Source organism: Psammomys obesus, unplaced genomic scaffold (assembly GCF_907164565.1).
Source record: "Psammomys obesus unplaced genomic scaffold, mPsaObe1.curated_primary_1811, whole genome shotgun sequence".
Taxonomy (NCBI): domain Eukaryota; kingdom Metazoa; phylum Chordata; class Mammalia; order Rodentia; family Muridae; genus Psammomys; species Psammomys obesus.
The window spans coordinates 5,671,672-5,695,608 of NW_026590859.1; the positions used below are offsets into that span (position 1 = coordinate 5,671,672).

At 43.4% G+C, this 23,937-nt stretch overlaps 1 protein-coding gene across 1 annotated transcript in view; it reads right to left on the reverse strand.

The window, feature by feature from the left end:
• Ush2a (usherin) overlaps positions 1 to 23,937 on the reverse strand; it is a 665,632-nt gene that overhangs the window by 150,528 nt on the left and 491,167 nt on the right. Inside the window, exons 47-49 of the mRNA XM_055609194.1 lie at positions 17,085 to 17,283; positions 14,663 to 14,831; positions 2,235 to 2,456 (exon numbers count right to left, since the gene is read on the reverse strand). Coding sequence (XP_055465169.1) covers positions 2,235 to 2,456; positions 14,663 to 14,831; positions 17,085 to 17,283 — 590 coding nt within the window. The remainder of the gene's footprint in view (positions 1 to 2,234; positions 2,457 to 14,662; positions 14,832 to 17,084; positions 17,284 to 23,937) is intronic.

Genomic DNA, 23,937 nt, shown 5'->3' on the forward strand with positions numbered 1-23,937 from the left:
GAGAACTGAAATGAATTTCAGATCATTCCTGAGTAGTAATTCTAAAAGGAAACACGATATTGGGACCCTCCAATCAAGGTGCCTTCAATGCGATAATCCGCTAACACCAGGCTGGCTGATTGGCAGATGTGCTGGCGACGTAAAGATAACAAGACTCAAGCAGGAAGAACTATAGTTTGGACCAGTGCCTTCTCCACCCTCCTAGTGCTGAGACCCTTTTGTACGGTTCCTCGTGTTGTGGTGACCTCCACCCTTAAAATTATTTTCGTTGCTACTTCATGACTGTAATTTGGCTGCTGTTGGGAATTGTAAAGGTGAGATGCAGGATATCTGATATTTGACTTCTGTGAAAGAGTAGTTTGACCCCCAAAGGGGTCGTGACCCAGAGATTGAGAACTGCTGGCTTAGACGCCACAACCCACCGAATACAGTTAATGAAGCTAGCGCCGCAGATATGAACACGACACCACGGGGCACTTTCAGAGAAGAAATTCTGAAATGCTCTGTGATCCCGAGGAGATCCTGGGTAGAGATTTCCCCAAATCTGACAGTAATCCTACCTATTTATGAAGCATTAAAATAACAAGCCAGGCTACTTACTGCCGTGTTTCTAAACTTCAGCTGCTTTAAAAAGGAAATTATGATTAACCACGGGAGAGGGAAGAACTGAGCTACAATAAGAATCCACTAACGTGGCAGGGCCAGCCGGGGGGCACTCAATGGTTTATGCAAATCAAGGTGAAGGGTGCCAGGAATCCTGGGATACAGCTATTTAAAATCATGCTGGATACTGACAAGGTAGCTCAGTGGGTAAGGCTGCTGGCCGCACAGCATGAGGGAGTGGGCTCCAACCCCTGAAGCCCAGGTGAGTGTAACAGGGCTGCACACACTTGTAACCCAGCCCTGAGGATTCAAGACTGGAAGGTTGCTGGGGTTGGCACACACACACAAACACAGTCACACACACACATAAATATAGTCACACATGCACACACACACATATAAACAAACACAGTCACACATAAATATAGTTACACATGCACATACACACATAAACAGTCACACACAGACACACACATAGATATAGTCACACACACAGACACACACATAGACATAGTCACACACACATAAACATGATCACAGACACACAGACACACAAAACAAACACACTTACACACACACACACACACACATACAACACACCATATTAGATAAGTAGGGTTTCCTGGACTTCTTTTCTATTTATAATTTATTTTCTTACTACAAGCAAATATTCACTTTGTATTTCACATGTCCCGTCCACCTGAACTCTGTACTGGATCCTCTGCATGCTCTCCAGAGGGCCTCTAATGCTCACATCTCAATTTCCACATTCGTTTTGTTGTTCTTACCGTTACTGTGTGGTGCTGAGGATCAAACAAAGGGCCTCACATACACTAGTAAGTGCTTTACCTCCAAGTTAGAGGCCTGAGAACCTTTCCTAAGCGACAAAATATGAATATGAAAATATCCTCTATTTGTGGGGTAGCTGTACATAGCAGAAGACAGTACCGCTTGCTAACAGAGACTCATCCAGTGGCAAGTCTCGTTATTAGTACTAGTATTAGTGTTAATTTAATAGCAATATTAGCATAGAATATATAATATTCCTAATAATATGAGAAGTAGGAGAAAAAAAAAGGAGATTAATATTTCAATGTCACTTTAATTATTTTGTCTACTATTAGTACTTATTCAGAAATAGCCTTCTGAACCAGAAAAAGCACTTTTTGGGGACTTTGTTAGGATTTAGTGTATTTTGGGGGTGACATTCATTAAAAAAAAAAAAAAAGGAGTGTTTTAAAGATGTTTTTGAACGTGTGTGGTTACCGGTCCGAGGCTGCAGTGCCCACGGACACCAGAAGAGGGCATCGGTGTCCTGAAGCCAGAGTTAGAGGTGGTAGTGAGCCCACAACACGGGTGCCAAGAACTGAACTCGGACTCTTCGTAGGAGCACCCAGTGCTCGTAACCACTGAATTATTTCTCCAGACCCAAAGAAAGAAATGTGATGTGTCCTTATGGAGTAGATTAGATACAACACTTACAAAGACTTTAACCGTTACATAGTATACTCCTAATTGTTTCATTAGATGTAATCGACAGGGGCTTTTATTATTTATTTCTGGAGCAGATCCCTCCTCCTCCTCCCTGCCTGCCAGCGCTCCGGATCCTGCAGGACAGACGGGGGCCTTACCTGGGAGGTCGCTGTTCACCACCCCTGCTTCTGCTCCACCGCAGCACTTGAACCCTTGGCTCACCATCTCCCCGCCACAGCACTGCTGCCGGTACCCGTCCCGGAGCTTCCCGGCACAGCACAGCTGGCTCCCGGAGGTGCTGTAAGGCATCCCGCCGCAGCAGGCATCCCCAAAGCCGACCGACGCCCGGGTGCGCTGCTCATCTGGACAGCATATCTCCCCTGTGAGATCAGGATGGCAACAGTTGTCACACGGGTTAAAATACGGCAGCACTCACAACCAGGCTTTAGTGAGAGCGCTTCTCCAGGGCAGGCGACTCCCAACGCTCTAGTGGGGTTGCAGAATTGCAAGGCAGTCCCCAGATTTTTGCATTGAAGATACAGTAACAGGTGCGTTTATCACATCCATCTGTGTGGTTCCTTTCCTGTCAGTCAGTCTTCTTACCCTGCAAGGCGTGTCTGACCAACACGATTTTGTGCTAGGGGACGTTGATAGCTATGGTTAACAATGCCGCCCACAAGCCACAGCTTAGATGTGCCTGCCAGGGTAGCGTGGTGTCTACTATTTTCCTGTCATCTTTACATGCACAGGATTGTAAATGCCTGTATGAAATCCAAGAACCACAAAGAAGAAGAAGAAGAAGAAGAAGAAGAAGAAGAAGAAGAAGAAGAAAAACACATGGTATTTATTTTCCTGAGACAATTTGTTTCATAAAATTATCTCCAGTTTCACCCATCTCGTTCAAACAATGTGATTTTTGTCCTTTTTATGATAGAAAAAAAAATCCATTGTGAAGGTCTCACGCTTTCCTCAACTCACTCTTTCTGCTGCTGGTAATCAAGGGTGATTCTGTGACTCAGCTCCTGTGAACAGCACTAAACACAGCATGCAGGCGCCTCTGTGGTGTGCTTTCTGGAAGTCTTCCGGGTAAAGGGGTAGCTGGGTCATACGGAAGACCTGTCCTCAGATTTCTGAGGAACCTCCCTCTTGACTTGACTCCTATATTAGATTTCACCGGCAGTACAGAATGGTTCCCTTGTGTCCATTTCCTCATCAGCATTTGCTGCTATTTGTGTTCTGGAATGATAGAATCTCAGTGTTGTTTTAGTTTGCATTTCTCTGGTGCCTAGTGAGGTTGAAATTTATTTTTTTCATACTTATGAAAAATTGCAAGCCTGGTGCGGTGGCATATGCCTACAATCCCAGCACTCGGGGAGGCAGAGGCAGGTGGATCTCTGTGAGTTCCAGGCCAGCCTGGTTTACAAAGTGAGTCCAGGACAGCAAGGCTACACAGAGAAATCCTGTGAAGAAAGAAAGAAAAGAAAAGAAAGAAAGAAAGAAAGAAAGAAAGAAAGAAAGAAAGAGACAGAAAAGAAACAGACAACCCCAAACAAATCCCAAAAAAAAAACTGCATAGTTTTATTTCACTGGGGATCATCTGCTGATTTCATTAACTCATTTATTATGCTGTTTGAATTATTATTATTTGAGTTCTTTGTTTTTTCCTAGATATTAATCCTCTGTTAAACCTATACCTAGTGATGAACTCTGCCATTTGGCTGGATGTTTTTACTCAACTGTTTCCTTTATTATGTAGAAACCTGTTCATTTTTTAAATCCCCTTTGTCACTTGTTATCCTAGTTCTCTAAGTGACTAGACAGCTGTTCAGAAGTCCTTGCTAATGCCAATGTCTTGAATTGTTTTCTCGACTGAGAAACTTATTTCTTAATAAGGATATATTTACTTAACCAAACAAAATGCTCAAAATGGGAAGCATAATTAAGTGCGTGGAAGTAAAATATTCGATTTAGCGGAGCCCATTCACAATTTGCAGAGCTGTGAGAGGTAACAAGTCTCCCCACAGTGCTTACATACACAATGCCAGCTTGTACGATTCTGAGAATAAAGTTAATATTCAGAAAACTTAAATACAAGAATAAACTAGTCCTTTGCTTGGTGTCTCAAGAACAAAAATTCAAAAATTCCAGGTATAAAGTTTGGCTTCTATTGCCATGAAGAACCACCATGACCACAGCAACTCCTACAAAGGAAAACATTTAGCTGGGCCTGGATTACAGTTCAAAGGTTTTCCACATCTGGGTCTACAGGCAGAATGAAACAAACTGTGTGCCACTAGTCCTGGTTTGGCTTCTGAGATGGAAAAGCCCACCTCCTCCTGATGCACTTCCTCCAACAAAGCCACACCCACTCCAACAAGGCCACACCTCCTACTAGTGCCGCTTAGCACGAACCTAGCATTCAAACACATGAGTTCCTGGGGCCATTCCTATTCAAATCACTGCATTCTACCCCCTGGTCCCCATACACTTCTTGCTATAACATCATGCAGGATGCATTCAGTCCGACTTTAAAAGCCCCCACAGTCTGTAACAGTCTCACACTTGTTTAAAAGTCCAAAGTGTCTTCTGAGATTCATACAATCTCCTAACTGTAATCCCCTATAAAATCAAAATAATAAAGTAGGTCACATACTTTCAACACCCAGTGGCACAAGATATACATTACCATTCCAAAACAGAGGACATGGAGCACAGTGAGGAAATACTGGACCAAAGCAAGACCAAAAGCCAGCTGGGCAAACTCCAGCCCAAACTCTGCATCTCCATGTCTGATGTCAAAGCGCTCTTCAGATCTCCAACTCCTTTCAGCTTTGTTGACTGCAGCACACTTCTTTCCTTTGAGCTGGTTCTACTCCCTGTTAGCAGCTCTCCTCAGCAGGTGTCCCACAGCTTTGGGGTCTCCAGCATTTTGGGGGTTTCCAAGGCAATCCCGCCTCCATCTTCACAGCTTCACACAATGGCTTTTCTGTGTTTCTGTGCAGAGACACCCTTGGCACACGCCTGGCTTCATGGAGGGAGATGCCGTAACCTTTCTCTTCTATCCTTGAAAAAAGCACATGACTGCAGTGGCTGAAGCTCTCACGTTCTGCTGCTTGCTGGGCTGAAGCATGGCCTCTTTGTTCAATTACACCTTCACCAGCTTCCTAGTTTCAATTGTCACCTTTACTGTAGACAAGGTTGGCGTAGCACTCTGAATTCCACTTGCCTCTGCTTTCCCATTGCTGTTCTTTAATTCCTAATTCCTCTTCACAAATTGGAAGTTTAGCTGGGTGGGATCTTGCCCTGAGGTCATTACTCTCTTTATTCCATTTAACTTCAAGCTTTTCTTCTTCTCCTTCTCCTTTTTTGTTTGTTTGTTTTTCCAGACAGGGTTTCTCTGTGTAGCCTTGGCTGTCCTGGACTCACTTTGTAGACCAGGCTGGCCTGGAACTCACAGAGATCCACCTGCTTCTGCCTCCAAGAGTGTTGGGATTAAAGGCGTGTGCTACGGAGTCTGGCGAGGATTTTCTTTAATGTGTTTATCTCCTTAAACACAGGACTTAGTTCCATTGTACTTCCTGGAGCCCCTTTTCTCCTACAATTGTACATTTTTTTAGTTTTAGTTGCTCAGCTTGTTCCTTTTCATTGTGAATATACATAAGCTTGTCCACTAGTGACCAAGCAACATGCTCAGTATTAGGGTGTGTGGAAATTTCCTCTGCCAAAGCTGTTAATCCTTAACTCTTCAATCTAGCCTCAGGCAGACTTTTTTTTTTTTTGACAAGGGCATAAAACAGCCACATTCTTTGCCAAACACAACAGTCTCTAGGCCACATACTATATTCTGCTCCTCCAAAATCTCCTGAGCCAGGGCCGCACAGTTCAAACCACACTCAGCACCACTGTTTCTACACTCCTGTGATTAGGCCCATTAATCCAAGCTTAAAACATTCAACTGCTTTTCTAATGCCAAGTTCCAAAGTTCACATTTCTCCAAATAGAAGCATGATCAGGCCTATCACAGCAATACCCCACTCCTGGCACCAACTTCTGTCTTAGTCAGGGTTTCTATTGCTGTGCAGAGACTTTTTGACGACAGAAACTCTGGTAAAGGAAAACATTTAATTGGGGCTGGCTTACAGTTTCAGGGATTTAGTCCACTGTCATCATGGCGGGAAACATGGCAGCGTGCAGGCAGATATGGTGCTGCGGAGGGAGCTGAGAGTTCTACATGTGGGCTCACAGGCATCAGAAATAGAATTGTGCGCCACTAGGGCTGATTTGAGCTTCTGAGACCTCAAAGACCACCCTCTGGTGATGCACTTCCTGCAACAAGGCCACACCCACTCCAACGAAGCCACGCCTCCTAATACTGCTACTCCCTTTGGATCTAACAAACACGTGAGTCTACAAAGGTCATTCCTTTCTTCATTTTTTTTTGTTTCATTTTGTTTTGTTTTCTGAAACAGGGTTTCTCTGTGTAGCCTTGGCTGTTCTTGACTTGCTTTGTAGACCAGGCTGGCCTGGAACTCACAGAGATCATCCTGCCGCTGCCTCCCCTAGTGCTGGGATTACAGGCGTGTGCTTGGTTTATAGAGGCCATTTAATTCAAACCACGACATCAGGTTTAGTGTAGCTGGCTTTCTGCTGTTTTGGTTTTCGGGTAGCCGTTTTTCCATGTATAGGGAACTTAAAGAATTTATAAACTGCTTGTCTTGAGGATATCTCAGAAATGGCTGACAGCGTTTGGCGGACCTACACCATGTTCGTCAGCCCCTCCTTACTTCCCATGACACAAACTGGTTGGCTTCGTTTGTGCTTCCTGAAATTTGACTTCCTCCTCTCTTGCTCGTTCCTTCTCTTTATCGTGAAGGAACCTTCAACAGCTCATTCCCATTTCCTGTCTTGCCCCTTCTAGGCATTCTCTTCCCCTGGACCATATTCCTTGGCTACATTTGCAAGGTGTATGAGTACAGTGGCCTTGCCAAGTAGTACGGTGACTTGAACACATGGCCCAGAGGCTGTATAATATAAGAAATAAGTCACCAATCCCTAATAAGGAAAGGCCCACGTTCCATGAGAATGAGGGAGCTCAAGGTCTTGAATGTCCTTGTTCTCTGTCATTTAGTTCATTTTCCCATGAGACCTTCAGTGAAGTTACAGTAAAACTGTGGGACAGTAGCTGCTTATGTTTAGAGACACAGTAGAAAAATAAGACAAGAATTCATAGTATCCACCGGGTTCTTCCTGTCCAAATTTGTCCCTTAAAAGACTATGCTGCTAGATGACAGTAACAAATGGCTAGAAGTATACACTTACCAAGACTGAATTTCAAAATACAGAAAATCTAAAGAGATGCTGCAATTCATAACAAGAGTATACAATTTACCAAAAAACTTCCACACAAAAAAAGCTCTGGTCAGACGGTTCCTTGGTAAATTCTATTTATCATTTAGAAAAATAAAACAAACAACAAACAAATCAAATAAAAAAACAAAAAGCAAACACCAGTGTCTTCTTCCAGAAAAGTTGAAGAATGGGGAATAAGTCCTAAATTGTCTGTGAGTTCTACAATACCTTGATAATAAAACCAGATAAAGACACTTAGCATAAAATAGGACTGCAGATGACAATCCTTTAGGAATACTGATTTTGAAAAAAAAGAAATAGAAAACTATCATAGAACTAAATTTAAAAACCATGTTAAAACAACAACACTTTATGACCAAATAGGGTTTATTCCAAGCATGGAAAATTAGTAAACAAGGTAACACGGCTAAGCGGACAGAAGCTGTAGAGCAAATCTGAAAGCTTGAGTTCAATACCCAGATCTCAATGGAAGGAGAGAATCTATTCCTACAAACTGTCCCCAACTTCCACCAAAGTACAGGGCACACACACAATACAGTTTAAATGGTTAAACCTGTTTAATGATTATCTGTGTGTTTGTGTGGGCTGCCTGTATGTTAACACAGATGCCTGTAGAGATCAGGAGATAAGGTCAGATCCCCAAAGCTGGGACACTGTTGTAAATAAGTGTTTTGGTGTCCTCCTTCCTACTCTTTTCCTGTCTCTCTGTTTTGTTCCTGTGATTCTCTGTCCTCAAAAGCCTGGGAACCTTAGCCCTGCCCATCTTTCTCTGCCCTGCTCAGGTAGAGGCCTTTTTTATGAAGCAATGAGGAATAAAGTCTTAGGCAGGTTTACACAACAAGGATAGGTGTATCCAGGCAGTAACCAGATCTTGAGGGCCAGTAATTAGCATCAAAATACAAGCATCAGACCAACCCCCAACATTGGGGTAACAGATAGTTCTGGGCCACTGACATGGGAGTGGAGTCACAAGGAAGATATTGGAGAAAGTATTTGGAAATCATAAAATCATAAAAAATGAGGGATTATTTCAGTCATTTTATTTTGCTATATAACAAAATACCAGAGTCTATGTAACACAATCTTTAAAGGTCTGTTTTGTTCATATTTCTGGAGTTCATGGCACAAACATGTGCTTGGCTCTGGCAAGGGTCTGGTTACAAACAACTTTATGGCAAGAGTGTATGAATGAGGAAAGTGGCAGGCAAATGTCCTGACAGGCTGGAGAGCTACAGGGCCAATTCTCAACAACATCCCTCAGGAAGGAAATAAAGTCCCTTTGAAGAAGCACCCTGAATAACCCAATCTCTTCCCATCGCTGAATTAAAAAACACTCGGAGGGCCCAGCTTCAAATAGGAACATTTAGAGACAATAACACAGCAAGGATGAGCATGAAAAATATATGAAGAACTCGTATACCTCAGCAACATAGAAAGTGCACGGATAGAAAGCATACAGACAGCCTATAACTCACACAGAAGGATGCTCAATATTATGAATCACTAGGAAAATGCAAATCAAAATCACCACATCACAGTTAGTTATACTTGTTATTACTGAAAGGGGAGACACCACACACACATGCGCGCGCACACACACACACACACACACACACACAGAAAATAAATGATAGCAAGGGTGCTGACTCACTGTGGTTTATTTACAATAACACAAAGGTGGAAAGAATCCAAACATGCTTTGGTGAATGAATACATAAAAAATGTGGTGTCTGCATGCAATGGAACTCAGACTTAAAAAAGAATGAAATTCTGACACAAGGTACAATGTGAGCGAACCTTGAAAACATGCTAAGTGAAAGAAGCTAACAGCAGAAAGACAAATATAGTATGCTCCAATTATATGAGGACCTTGAGCAGGTAGGTCAGAGGCAAAGAGAACTGGGGCTTTACTTTGGCGTTACCAGCAGCCAATGGTGGTAGAATGAGCTTGGAAACAGTGACTTTAGTGGAATACTAATACATCTTTATATTTATCTATCATCTTTCTATAGTCTGTTCACCAGTCTATCGATCTTATATCTCTCATCTATCTATCATTTAATTATTTATTATTTACCTATCTAACATGTGTCTATCTATCTGTCTGTCTATCTATCTATCTATCTATCTATCTATCCATCCCATCTGTTTGTCTATCATTTACCCACCTTTCTCTGGATAGAAGAATTTTCTGTCTGGTCTGAAATACAATCACCATCTTTCTTAAATCTTTTGAGTCAGAGAACACAGTGTCTTTTATAGTGGCAAACCTAGTGTCATGTGTTTGTGTGGCTGTATCGGTTAAGCATAGTTGTGGGCCTAGAGAAAACATGCTGCTTATATCCATTTTGAAGAAAGACCAACTTTTGTATGAGGTATCTCCTGGATTGGTATTAGTGTTTGTGTTAATTATTTTAGTCATAGTTCCCTGAATTCATTTACTGACTATAGAAAAGGTTTAAGAAAAAGAAAAAAGGATGGAAAGAGATGTGTATTATATCAATGAGAAATAAAACTCCTTTCCCCTCAAAAAAAGAAGGGGGGGCTATTAGACATAAGATACAAGGATCAGTCACCCTCTCATTAACCTCTAAAAACGAGTCTTTCAGGCCAGGCTTGAAGATGTTTCCTCTCTAAGTGGTACCATGCAGCCTAAAAGTTAATTGTTATTCTTATCAAAGAATGACCCACATTAACACTTCTCTGGGGTCATTAGCATATTTATAAAAAAGTGGGGCGAAGGAGTGAGTATTCCCCTCTCTGTGGCTCTTTGTGATGCATAGCTATGGAGCAAAGTCTTCAGAAGAAAAAAAGAGTAATGTTATTAACCAATATTTCAACTCCTCTATAAATATCAAAATGCCTGCATGCATCCCAGCCTCAAGCATGGAGACTGCTGATTGGATTTTAATTACAGCAAGATACAAGGCAGTTTGGGGTCACCACATTTCTTTCTTGATGCAAACAGCCCTAAACTGGTTAACAGAGACCATGGGCTGAGGACCCAGGTCAGAGAAGCATGCCTTCATTTAGGTACCCACAGATCAGCGATGCAAACAGAGCCTGCTCCTCCCTCAGGATGGCTTCTTTCTGTTTTCCACCTTGACAAGAGGGGATAGTGTAACATCGTGGGAAACAACGGCTGTCTCCAAAGACTGTGAGTGTAGGGTGGGCTCAGCAGTTCAGTTGCTACTAAAATGCTCTTAGATTTATGGTTGTAAGCCTAGCCTTTAACGGCTAAGCCATCTCTCCAGCCCCTAAAATGCTTTCTGTGACTTGGTATGTGTGCTGTGTGCGCATCATACACACACTCAGGCATGTGTGACCTATGTGTATAAATACACATGTGTAATTTTGACAGGTAGGTTACACACACACCTGTGAAGACTTAAACTCCTGCTTTAAAAATCAGTTTTTAGATGCTATTAAAAGAGTTACTCCGTAAGGTACAAGGGTTTGGATCTCAAATATTCACATAAAAACCACGACGAATAGCAACAACAAACAACAGCCCATGGTCTGCGCCTGTAGCTGTAGCACTGAAGAATCAGACACAGGGTCATTGGGGCTTGCCGGCCAACCTGTCTAGTTGAACAGTTAGCTCAGGCTCAGCGAGAGATACTGTCTCAAAGAAGGGGGAGCGTGCTGGGGGCGGCTCTGAGTAAAAGCATTTGCCGCTCAAGCTTGGCTACACGAGATTGACCTCCACAGCCCTCATAAGCAGCAGGTTGTGTTGGTACACAGCTCTGATCTCAGTACTGCCAAGGAAAGATGAGGAGAGGACAGAGGAGAGACTTGGAGAGTAGCTCACAGGTCACCTCGCCTGGAGAACGCCATGTGGTGGCAGAAAAGAGATTTCTCGCCTCAACATAGTGCAAGGCAAGTGTTGACACTCAAAACATGACTTCTGGCCTCAACACATGCTCTTTGAAGCCCTTCTATGTCCTTTCTCACTCCACCTGCCCCTTACATTCATAAACACACATACACACTAATTACCATGCTTTAAGTCAAGAGTGTCCAGAAGACTCTGAGTTCTACCTTTGACCTCTAGAGTACATATGTCTACAACTTACGTGTAGATACACGCACACATAGGCACTCCTAGGCTTATATAATGTCAGCCCCATAGCTTTCTATTTATTTCACTTGTTGGGAAAAAAAAAAAAACATTTAATTTTATTTTGAAGCAAAATTAAAGTGAATTGTGTTCTTAGCTCTAAGTGCTATACTGTTAGGCTTGCAGAGGCACGGACAGGTGGAACTTTTGTGTTAGATGTTGAATTGCTAAATGGGAGCAAGCATTTCTCATTAACTTTGAGGGCCAGAATGAGTTCCAGGGCTTATGTAGTTTGCTGCAAACGATAGTATCAAAAATTTCAAAGTGGCTTTGAAAGAACACTTCTTATATATTCATATAAGCTATTTTTATTGCATTTATTGGTGTGTGAGGCTCAGATTCTCCTCCCAAGATCTATTGGCATGGAGGAAGCTAAGTGTAGACACCAGGAAGTGCCCACTCCATTTCTCTAAGTTTTAAAGCAGCTATTTGCAGAAAGACAGGAGAAGAACCAGAGATGAAAACCCTCAGCCGTGGATACCGGGGAGAATGGCGTGCTGGGCAGCGCCTCATTGCAGCAGTGAAGTCCTAACAACTGTGAACCAGATAGGGGTCAACACTCTCCTACAAAACCCATAAGCTTCCAGCAACAGATTTCCTTCCTGGAGACATTGCTATGATTCATTCAGTTAAGAACGTGTTCTTCTTGCTGGAGAATCAGAGACAGTAACATTGTTATAAAGACAGATTTTTTTTTTTTTTTTTTTGTCTTCTGTGACTCAAAGGGGGAGATGAAGATGGTCGGATTGAATGTTCACCATCATGAATAAACTCAGGAGAATGTAAGCATGCTCCCTTCCATGTTTGATCGTGTGTTTTGGAAAAGAAACAGAATCCCTTATGTCAGGTTCCTGGGTGGTTATATTCACACGGGGAATATAGTGGACACTTAAACACGGGTGCCCCAGGTAAGCTTGTGCTCAGCACAAAGTTCACGCTGAGCTGTGTGTCTCAGAGCCTTAAGGCATCTGAAAACTCACTTTCTGCTCCCTTCCAAATTCACTCTCCTGTCATTGGAAAAGCATGGGTGTTCTGGGCCTAGAGGGACGGCTCAGTGGCTAAAGTGAGCTGGCTGCTTTTCTAGCGGACGTGGGTGGGGCGCTCTGCACCCATCTCAGATGGCTGACAGCCACCTTTAACTCTGTTTCTCAGAGATGAAACTCATGACAGCATGAACTAACACATGCACATAAACCAATAAACACATTTTTTTCTGAAGAGATGGTCGAATATCAGTGGGAAAAGTACTGTATTTACAGTGGCTTTTCCACTGACAGTAAAAGTGTATTGTTCTAGAACGAGCCTTAAAATGCATCAACAGTGTTAACGAAGTAGGCAGAAAGCACAAGGGGAACAAGAGGCAGACAGATTTGCGGGTCTTCATCCGCAACCAAGGGGGCCCTAAAACTCAAGTCCCTTCCTTCCCTGTCAGCCACACGTAGAATACACTCTCTGCTCCCCTTCCACTCAGAGCACACGGCCGGGTGCACAGTGACAACGGCACGCCACCCAAGCAAGCCGGCTGCCGCCCGATGTGAGACAGGGAAAAGGCAGCAGGACACGGGCCATCCTGGGTAGAAAGGCTGAGGGGGGTGAGGATGTGTCCCCTGCAAAAATGAAGACCTTCAAAAGCAGGGCGGAGGTGTGCCAGTCGGAAAATCTGCAGCTTCCCAGCCACCAACCGGAACCCGTGTCAATGAAGTAAGGCAGGAGCAATAGGGATGCTCCCATACACGCATGCTTATTTACAAACAAGTAGATAAATTCTAACGAATGGAAAGTTGCCCACACCCAGGCCAGTCCAGCAACCAGGCTTGTTTTATCCATTTGTTGAAAGGCAGCGTGGGCATTTTAGTCAGCACTGTTTGCCTTTCTGCCAAAAGGAAGAAAGCTTGAAGGAAGACTGCATTTGGGACGTCATCGCCCTGCCTCCGGTTTGTATGATATCATCACTGAGGCGGAAGCCCCTCCGACTCACATCGTTAGACACGCTTTGATGAAAGAGCAGTCAAGCCCTCAAAAGGGAGCATGGACTTTGACGAAACAGCTACCCTTTCACTTAGAGACTTCAACTCATACACAAATCTCGGTGTGTTCTAGATCTCTTCTCAACCCATTTTCTTATTTGTAAATTGTAGCTAAGAGCGGATACAACAAAGATTTGATGCAAACCTTTAGCTACAAGGCCAACCTGAAATCTTTCACTTTATAAACTGTGGCTGACAGTGTCCTCATTCCCTGTGACATTACTGGGCGCTGTTTTATGTCACTTAAATTTGGAAAACAATGTCTAGTTTACTCAGCTAACAGTATTAACTACCAGAGTTTTGAACTCTCACATAAATGGAACCTGCAGCCATCATCCATTTAGGAATGAGGCATGTGGTTCTCAGAAGAGAAATGGAGAGAATGGAGAAAAGGTTCATAGTTTGGGCAGTGGATCAGTCGCTTATTGCTTTTCTCATTGCTATGACAAAGGACGTAATAAAACAACCTGAGTTAGGAAGGGTGACAGTAGCTCGCAGATGAGGACTCATTTCCTTGTGGTGGGGTCGGCCTGGTCCAGGAACACGGGGACACGCTGCCTCTGTAGTTACGAGAGGAGTGGGTTCTGTGCCCAGCTGGCTTCCTTCTGCTTTCTCTTTTATTCAGTTTAGGATTCCAGCACATGGGACTGTGCGGCCCATGTTCAGTCTGGGGTTTTCCTCCCACCTTAAAGCTCCTTGAAAATGCCCTCAGAGCTGCTGCCCAAGCTGTGTCTCCTAAGTGGCTTCAAATCCAGCCAAGCTGAACCGTAACAGACAGTTCACGATTCAGGGATTTGATGACGCAACCCTGGTGTGTGAATGAGCCAGCCTCACGAGGTGAGATCTCCACACACAGCCCTGTCTCCAGTAGATACTGGAAATCTCTGGTAGGTCATCCTCTTCTAACCGCCTTTCAACAAAGCTGGAGAAACAACCTTTAAAGCGCACCACTGGCTGCGCCTCTGCGGGCCAGGTTTTGAGGAAAGGGCTCTGAAACTGTTTGCTGACATGGGCCATCGGCCTGCAGTGTCAGCTTCTCTAGTCTGAATACTGTGGAGGTGATGCCCACCTGGAAGGATCCTGGTGTAGTAGCCAGAGCAGCACTGGTGGTCGGGCCGTGCCGCGTGGATCCGGCCTCCACAACAAACTCCCGTGGAATTGGGAAGGAACGCGATGTATTTCTCTTCACAGCAGCGGTAGCCAGGCTGAGGGTCATACAGAAGCCCGGCACAGCAAACCTGAAAGTGTGGGACTGGTTTTAAAGAAATATTTTACAAACAAACAATTTTACATTTAAAAACAAATATATTGTCTTGATTAAGAATACCGTATCTCACCAGGCATCATGGCACATCCCTGTAATCCCAGCACTTGGGGAGGCAGAGGCAGGTGAATCTCTGTGAGTTCAAGGACAGGCTGGTCTACAAAAAAGTCCAGGATATCCACAGCTGCACAGAGAAACCCTATCTTGAAAAAAACAATAACAAAAACAAAGAAACAAAAAAAGAACACTGTCTCTTGTGGACTATAATTATTTTTTCAAGAGGCTCTGAAAGGTGACCATACTACCTACAGTTATAAATCATTCAAATTCCATGTCGGTTGACACAATGAAGCTTTCCTTTCCCTAAGCTTTGCTTTATGTTATAACATTACATAAATGTAAATGACCCTGAGATTGCCAGTCCTTCCCGTACAAAGGTGCTTAGCACCGTAAGCAAGCCATTTCCTCATTTTATGAATCTTCAGCAATTGCTTAACTTGAAAACACTACACCAGTGCAAACTCCTCCCCACTCATGCTTTTTGTTAAATAAATTGAAATTTTTCTTATAATGCATATGATCATTTATTTATGGACCCACTCTTCCAATAAGGCTCTCTTTCTCCCTCTCCCCTCTTTGTATATGTGCACACGTATGTCTATATGCATATAGACATATGTAGGAAAACATATATCACAGACTACTACAATACAAAAATAAATTTATATGGAAATTAATTTTGAAAAGTCCTTTTAACTCTGTGTTTTTGCCAGGAGCTAGCTGCAGAAAAATGATATGCTTGAACAATCAAATAGGTATTTGTATCTTTATGCTATATATAAAACAAATCAAACCCCGAATAGCAGCTGGAAAACAGCCTCAGAACTTGTACTTGGCACGAGTTACTTCAGTTAGACAGATACTTCTGTGGCAGTCAAAATCAACATTTTTTTTTAATTTTTAATTTATTTTTTTTTTTTTATCAAGCACTTCCCTCTTGGTGATGCCTCCATGCTGGGAGTGGGTTCAGAAAAATGACTGAGAACACACCATTGCAGCATTGGAGTCTTCCTCAGTCCTGCCGGCTTGGTCTCTGCTTCACAAAGTTACCTCAGAGCAAAGGAAACACCCCTAATCCAGCCACCCAGGCAGCTTTCCTAAACAAACAGTGAGAAGTATTTTTGTTGGATTTAGTTGTCGGCAATGAGTATTTAAGCATAAACTGGATGACTCTCCTTTCAAAGCCACATTCTGCACAGGAAATACATGAAGCCGTGCTGAGAGAAGGCTTTAAAACTGTCATCAAAACACTCAACATCAACTCCCTGCATAAAAATACCAGAAAAGATACATTTGTTTTTCTAAGTTATCCATTTTAACTAGCAGATACTTTATAAAAATCTTTCTATCATGACCTTTCCATGTACATATGTACATTCATGTATTTAACACATACACACACACACACACACACACACACACACACACACACAAACAAACACACTCAAAGCACAATAATTTTAGAGATACAAAAATTGTAAGGTTGCCAAGTGGCTGGCTTTATGTGTCGCTTACATAGTAACCACTGCTAAGCTAGTGGCAGCCATAATAATTTGTATTTCGATCCACGTTGCTTCAGAAACTCACTTTATTAATTACGGAGCTCCCTTCCAGTGAATCTTATGGATTTAGGAGTAGTCTTAGTCATTGAACGTGCAATGCTACTGATAAATAGGACATTATTTCATTAGATGAAATCTTACCTCCAAACGAAGTAGTTTTCTGTGTTGTTTGTCAATAAAAGCCATTTACAAAACCCTCTGTCTGGCTGTATTATTGATCTGATTCCTAAACAGCAACTAATATGAACATTAATCTACAAATGACCATAATTCTAAACTATTTCTGACAGACCAGGAGTAGTTCTGTTCAAGGCATCTCCTCATAGCTCTGTGAGCAAACATTTGCAGCTGAATGGACTTGTAATAATGAAAATTTCAGGCCCCTCAAGCTGATAAAATTTAGGGGTCCCTTGTCAACCTAATAAACCCACATTTCCAGGAAAGATGATGATAAATGGGAAGGCTAAAATGCTCATGAGGTCAACAGGGCTTTGATAGGAATACTTCCTTCTCTATGGGGTCTCATAGCATAACATGAAAGCATTTATCATTATGAAGCATGGAGTAGGGAGCCTGGGCTCCCCCTGCTGTGTAAAAGGATCTACCTTAGTTCCTGGAGAATAGCAAGTGTGCCCACAGATATTTTCAGGGTGTTGGCACTTGACCGCTTTGCAGAGCTTATCACCGGGTTTCTCTGTTAACTCTTGGGTTTCAGGGCATGGGCGCCATGTTTTCCGCAAAAGGTCATATCCGAGAATGATACCATTTGGATTTCCTGGTGTCATCCAATCTATTTGAAGGGATCTGCAACAGATAAAAATCATACCTATACATGTAAATACATATACATGTATATATATATACATATATATATACATATATATATGCATATATATATATGTATATATATATATATATATACATATATATATATATGCACTCGTGTGTGTTATGTGACCCGTTTCAAATCTACATGTCTGCAGCACCACCCCTGGCTAGATTCAGCACCATCAAAGAGACAACACTTAACACAGCTACTATAAATTTCATTCACACACTCTTCCAGGTTGGTCAAAAGGTTTTATTTCATGAGCTGTTCTCTAAAGAGTGGGAGGACTAGGGACTGACATCTTAGTACACGCTGCTGCATTTGCTGAGAGATACGTGCATTCATATACATGAGTGCCACTTAGCATGTTGTAAGACTCAATCCAAGCTGCTTTAGTTTGAGGAGATTAATCATGGTGGGTGTCTGCTGGTCTCTCAGAGGCAAGAGGAGAATGTCCCTGTGAGGAATCAAGCGAACCCACTGGGCATCAGGTTTGCTGAGGAAAAGCACAAGGAAGACTTCTTGGCAAACACATCAAAAGCTGGAATATGGCAGACATGAGTTCCTCCTTATATACCCTCTCCTTCATAAAACCAAAGACAGATGACATGGCATTTGGCTGGCCCAAGGTGTATCTCGAAGAGGAGTGTGAAACTACAGGTGATGTGAGCTTTCTGGATGTGGCTGTCACCTTCTGTCTTCTTCGCTGTTGGATGTCTTCAGTAATGTCTGCCTGTGGTGGTCTGAGAAACCCCATAGGAGTCACAAAGAGCACCACAGAATCTGGGGTCTCTGAGACAGCGTCCTCCCTTAGCTCTGTGTGGATCTTACTGTATAGATCTTTATAGGTGGCTCTTACCCTGGCAGCCAAAATCGATTCCCAAACTGAGAAACCACTCAACATGACCAACTTCCTCCAAATGGTCTCTGACATTTCTTTGCATTTGAACTGCGGAAAGCTAGATTTATTTCTTCAGTAACTCTCTAGATCAGATATGGTTTGTGGTCAGAAATCTAAGAATTGGAGGTTCCCATAACTAATGCCCTTACAGAAAGCATCTGATTTTAAAATTTGATTAGCCATTTCACATTAGACATGGGTATACTTTGTGAGGCTGGCTTATGAGTGTGTAACAAGTGACCAAAGCTTCCTGCTTCTCGGTAGGTTAACGTTCCATTTGCTGTGATGAACGAGGTGCTACAGAGAAGAAAACCAAATGCCCTGGTGGCTCACGTCTGTAACCCTGGCACCCAGGAAGCTGAGGTGGGGAACAGACATCAGTTCCAGGCCAGTCTAGGTTTTCTCAAAACACAAAACAAACAAACAAAAAGATCAGTGTTCAAGTGAACACGAAAGGATACGCTCGGGTATGCACACTCCATCCCCACACATTCGCAATACGCAGAGAGTAGGTGAAAGTTCGATACTACGTTCCAGCGACATGGCACTGTGTCTTCATCCCTTCTCTGTGAAATGTAAGCATGACTACTCGAGCCGTCATCACTGTTCCTGAGAACCGCGTGGAACTCAGACACAGGGAACTGCGGTTCCCCTTGTACTGTCCTGGAGTCTCTGGCTGGACCTTTAACCAGTCACAAACAGCTGTAGCATGCTTTTCACACAGCATTCCTGTAGTACGCGCACCAAAGCAGGGCAAACACACGTGCTGGGCCATGGCTCACGTCATTGTTTATAATTTGATTGTGTTTGTGGTGGGGGCATGTGAACCACAGCACACATGAGGACATCAGGGGACACCTTTTCTCCATTTACCGTGTGGAGGTCCTGGGCATCAAACTTAGGTCTTCAGACTTGGCAGCAAGTGTCCTTACCCACCAAACCACTTTAAGTCTTAGCCACAAAATTCCCCAATAGCTTACACTGATCATTAATTTTTAGTCACTGTGCAAACTAATACTTTGAGTTTTTTTATGATTTCATTTTGGATCTGATCAGGATACTCAATGACATCAGTTTCAGAAATTCAATTAGGCACAAACATTTACCTGAGAAAGCAGCAGTCAAGATGAGCCTTGACACTTTAATAGACTGATGAAATTATCCTTTCATTTTCTGGAGGGCACAGACTGCAGAGGCCGCAGAGGGGAAGCTATTGTCACCGCGCGAGGGCCGTTTCAGAGGCCAGCACAGCCGTTGCTATTTTTCCATGGACACCAACTTTCAAATCAACTCTGCCTTCTGCAGACACCATATCCATATTCACTGCATAAGTGAATTGCAGCGGTGGCTGTGCTCTGTGTGCGCGGGTGGTGGGAGTGGGGGTGCGCAAGCACGTGTGTACATGTGTGTGAGAGGTCAGAGGTCAGCCTCAGGTGCCCTTCCTCAGGAGAGTCTCGTCTTCATTTCTAGACACAGTATGTCACTGGACCCGAGGCTCACTGAGTGGCGAGGCTGGCTGGCCAGTGAGCCCATGGCCACCATGCCTGGCGCTTTCTGAGGCTCCAGTGATACAGGTCATGTCCTCATGCTCATGCAGTAAGTGCTTTGCCAGCTGAGCTGCCGCCTCGCCACACAAGACTCCATTAAAGTGACAGACAAGGGCCTGACAGGGCGGGGAAGGAGATGCACACTGCCTTCAACAGGCTCTGATGGGAGCCGCTATGGGCGCACACATGAGAGAACGAGTCGGAGAGTCCAGGTGGACATGCCGCTACAACTGTCATTTGATAATAAAATTATTGTTCTAGTTCTGCTGTGCTGCATAATAACGTGTCTACCCGAGGAGAAGCCGTCGCTGCTGATAAACATGGGAGCTAAAAAGCACTGGGGACACGATTTCTTATCGCCACCTTTACACAGGCAGAGCCGAAACCCTGTGAGTCAGGGTGCTCTATGGCGTAGGTTCACAGAGACATTTTATTACTGTATTCTAATATTTCACCACCATTTGTCAAAATATCTTATTTGAGCCACAGGGGAACAACTCATATGTTTCAAGACCTCAGACTAAACTGCACCAGATTAAAAACCTCTTGGATTTCTGGTGCTTCTAAGAGAGGCCTCAAGTAAACATGGACCTTTTTTGCCACCTACTCATGCGGCATTAGAATATTAATAGAATATTAACACTCCTCGTTAATATTCTAGACTGTGTTATCAAAAATGGTGAGAATTCTTTAAATATAAAACTAAATGCACGTATTTTGACAAAATGTTAACTTTTGATTTTGAATCAAGTCATTAAACATTTGACTAACCCATTGGGGTGTTTATTAAAAACTGTAACAAGTAAAAAATAAGAAAAGGACAAATAAAACACACACACTATGTGAATTGTGAAATAACCAAGTCAAATATTTTCACGTTAACAAAGGCTATCATGTTCTGGACACCCAAAGAAGGTATTGTGGGGCTCGGGAGTGTGACCATAATAGATTGTTGTGAAGACAGAGGAGGTTCTGTGAAGGATCAACAAGGGAGAAATGAGAACACGGTAGAATCCACTCAGTGCAAAGACAGCAGCCAGCAACGGGACTGCCTTGGTGAGTGAGGTCACAGATAGTGGTCACAAGACACAAGTTGTATGTACGAAGAGTGTCACGTGGTACTTCGAACACCACAAAGGGCGTGGGGAGAGCGAGCCGGGGTAACTGACTGCACAGCGTTATTACTTTGAAAACCAAGTGGACCCTTTAGAGCCGACAACCTGGCTGAACAGAATGGATGCAGCCGGGAAGGGCAAGGACTGTGAGTGTGCATCAGTGCTGTGACACAGGAAGAGGCTTGTTTCTCCACTTAGGGATTTCATTTTTGCTCTGGAGGGGACTTCCAGGTGATGCCTTTATCTGTTTGAGAGTTTCTTCAAAGGCAACATCAAGGTTCTGAAATGTTCTTAGGACACACCAGCCCATCGTCCTAACCAATCCAAATAAACAGAACCTGGGGAGTTTTTCAAAGTCCAAACGTGAATGAATACTTATTAAATACCTAATGCAAAGCACGCATCTGTGCATCTTCATCATTGTAAGGGACAGATAATGTCCCTTTGATCATTAAACTTACATTTTGCTGGAGGGAGATGAGCATAAACAACACATGAATGACTAATACCTCAAGTTGTGGTCTGAAGAGCTCTGAGTCTTCAGAGCAGGCACACGAAAGGTGAGGGAAGCAAAGTAAGGGAGTTACCACATGATCCAGGTTGCAAGTTATCCACGTGGGTGACTTGTGGAAAAGGAGGTCAAAGACTCCAGTAGCCCTGGAGTGCGCTGGTAGGCTGGGATGGAGCGTGCCAACTGTGCAGGGTTTTACAGGCTAAGAAAATAAATCTGGATTTGGCTTCGAGTGTGTTAGAAAACCATTGGAAGTTTCTGAGCCAAGATAGGAAAGGTGAGTTATTTACCTAATAACTCACATTTCCTAGGTTCTGGAAACAGGCTCCAAGTACATCATGCAGAGAAATTGGCAGTCCTTGCTTCTCATGGTTTGTGTTGAAGTATGGAAGTATCTAAGCCTGACCTGCTTCTGCTGGAGTGAAGTGTGGCTAGGAGGGCCTGGGGCTATCTGGCAGAGGACTCTGGCCTGGCAACTTATTATTGAAACTGATGTTTGCCTCTCAGTTAGAGCATGCTGCTGACCAGAGACAGAGTGCATGGCTTTGCACTGATGAGCAAGAGTAGACAACAAAGTTAAGTTTAGCATGATAGAGATGAGAACGTTCCATGAGCCAAGTCGTTGACTGGCAAGATGCAAGGCAAGACTATCTTGAATGAACTTAACCTGGTCTTGTGGGCTGATACGGCATGTGTGTGTGTGTGTATGTGTGTGTCTCATCTTTTGGGACCCCAGCCATTTGCAGTAGAGATCATCACATATGTTAAGGAATTTGGGGACTCTCTTGGGGACTTTTCAAGGGAAAAATATACTTGCTCAATGGAGCTTCATCTGATACCCGAAGGTATATGATGGCTGATGATGGTAGCCAATGAGTGACATGGGGAGGAAACACACTGGATAAAGACTAATGGGTAGCAAAGAGCAAGGAAGGGAATGTCATCGATGATCAGACAATCAGGGCTGGGCTTATGAAGCCATGGAAGCTTTAAGGTCGACATGAGCTTAATCTTCTGCTAGCTATGGAAAAAGTTGTATAACAGTTGATCATGAAGATTAATTACCAAAATGAGACTCATAACTAGAAATAATTTGAAAGTTATAAGATGACAATATTTGAGACTGTAAGGGGGTAGAGAGAAGGTCGTTCCTCTCTAAATCTCACTGAATTTGGATAGCTTACGAACTGGTTCCATAAACTGAAATAGGGAATGCACATACGGATGATAGCAGTGACACAAAGAACAACACATACGAGAACGGGGCCCACGAGCGACTCAACTGAAGTGGATGCTTAATGAGCTCGGCATTAAAACTCGACAAATCAGGCCTGTCATGTGGCTGAGCCGATGAAGGCTCTTACCATCAACCTGGCATGCATTTGACCTCAGGAGTGAACTGGTTCTAGCAAGTTGTGATTTGACCTTCACGTGTGTGCGGTGGTCCGTGCACACTCAGCCTCCCCCACACAAACAAACTAAGAACAATTTGAAAAGGAGCTTAGGCGGAGTTATCCACCAATGGGTGCAATGCTCCTCCCGGGCACACAGGCTAGCAGGAGTCCAGTGCCAAATACAGGTTGCTCTTATTTCCCTTCTAGAACTTGGTGATGAGCTTGCTGCTGAAGACACCACACACTTGAGTCATAGAAAATGCAGAGGTCAAGCTGGCAGCGAGCTGGCAGCATCAGTCTTCCAGCTTTCATACTTCTGGAAGGTTCTATCGGAAAAGCCTGATCAACAGTCTTGCCCAGCTCTTCACTCTGTGAGCTACAATAACCAGCCTGAAAAGATACACTCACTGGTGCAATTATGCCACCAACATTTTGGGAGTAACTAGCCAATCACTTTCTGATTGGATTTGAAGTCCATTCCACAAGAATGAACTGTTAATTGTGCTAAAAATGGGTAACTGGCTAGGTCAGAGGATTTGGGAAGAACCTAAAATCATCATTCTGCTAAATGTATACTAATAAACGGACTCCTAAGTCCCTATGTTTACACTCATAGATCAGTGCATCTCTCAGGCCTCAACAGAAACTTCTTTTTGAAGTTGATGGCGATGAATACCGAGATCCATGTGTGATAAAGAGAATAAGACAACTATGGCATGCTTAACTCTAAATGAGACATCTACCTAAGGCTTAAAGATCAGCCCAGGTAAAGGGGGCGGGAAGCTTACAGGACCCAGAAGTCGTGAATAAATGTCTGTAGTGAAATATTATTTGTTGGACGTGACAAGGCCATGGTACATCTTACCTCACAGTGGCTGTGACTGTGTACACAAGACCTGTACAGGATGAAGCCTACCAAAATCCAAGCAAAGATAAGAGAGATGCTCATGAAATCCTCTTCCTAACTGAGAAGCTGTTGGCACTTCTTGGATGTTGGGGAGGGCGGGGTAGAGGAAGATTTCTTCAGAGATGCTTCCCCTGAATGGCAGCAATGCCCCATAAGGCACCCTTGGACATACAGGCAACCCTATCTAGATTCTGTGGGTTTTCAAGAAGAGAGACCATAATGTTTGGAAGAAAAAGTGGAGAAGATAGGGGAGC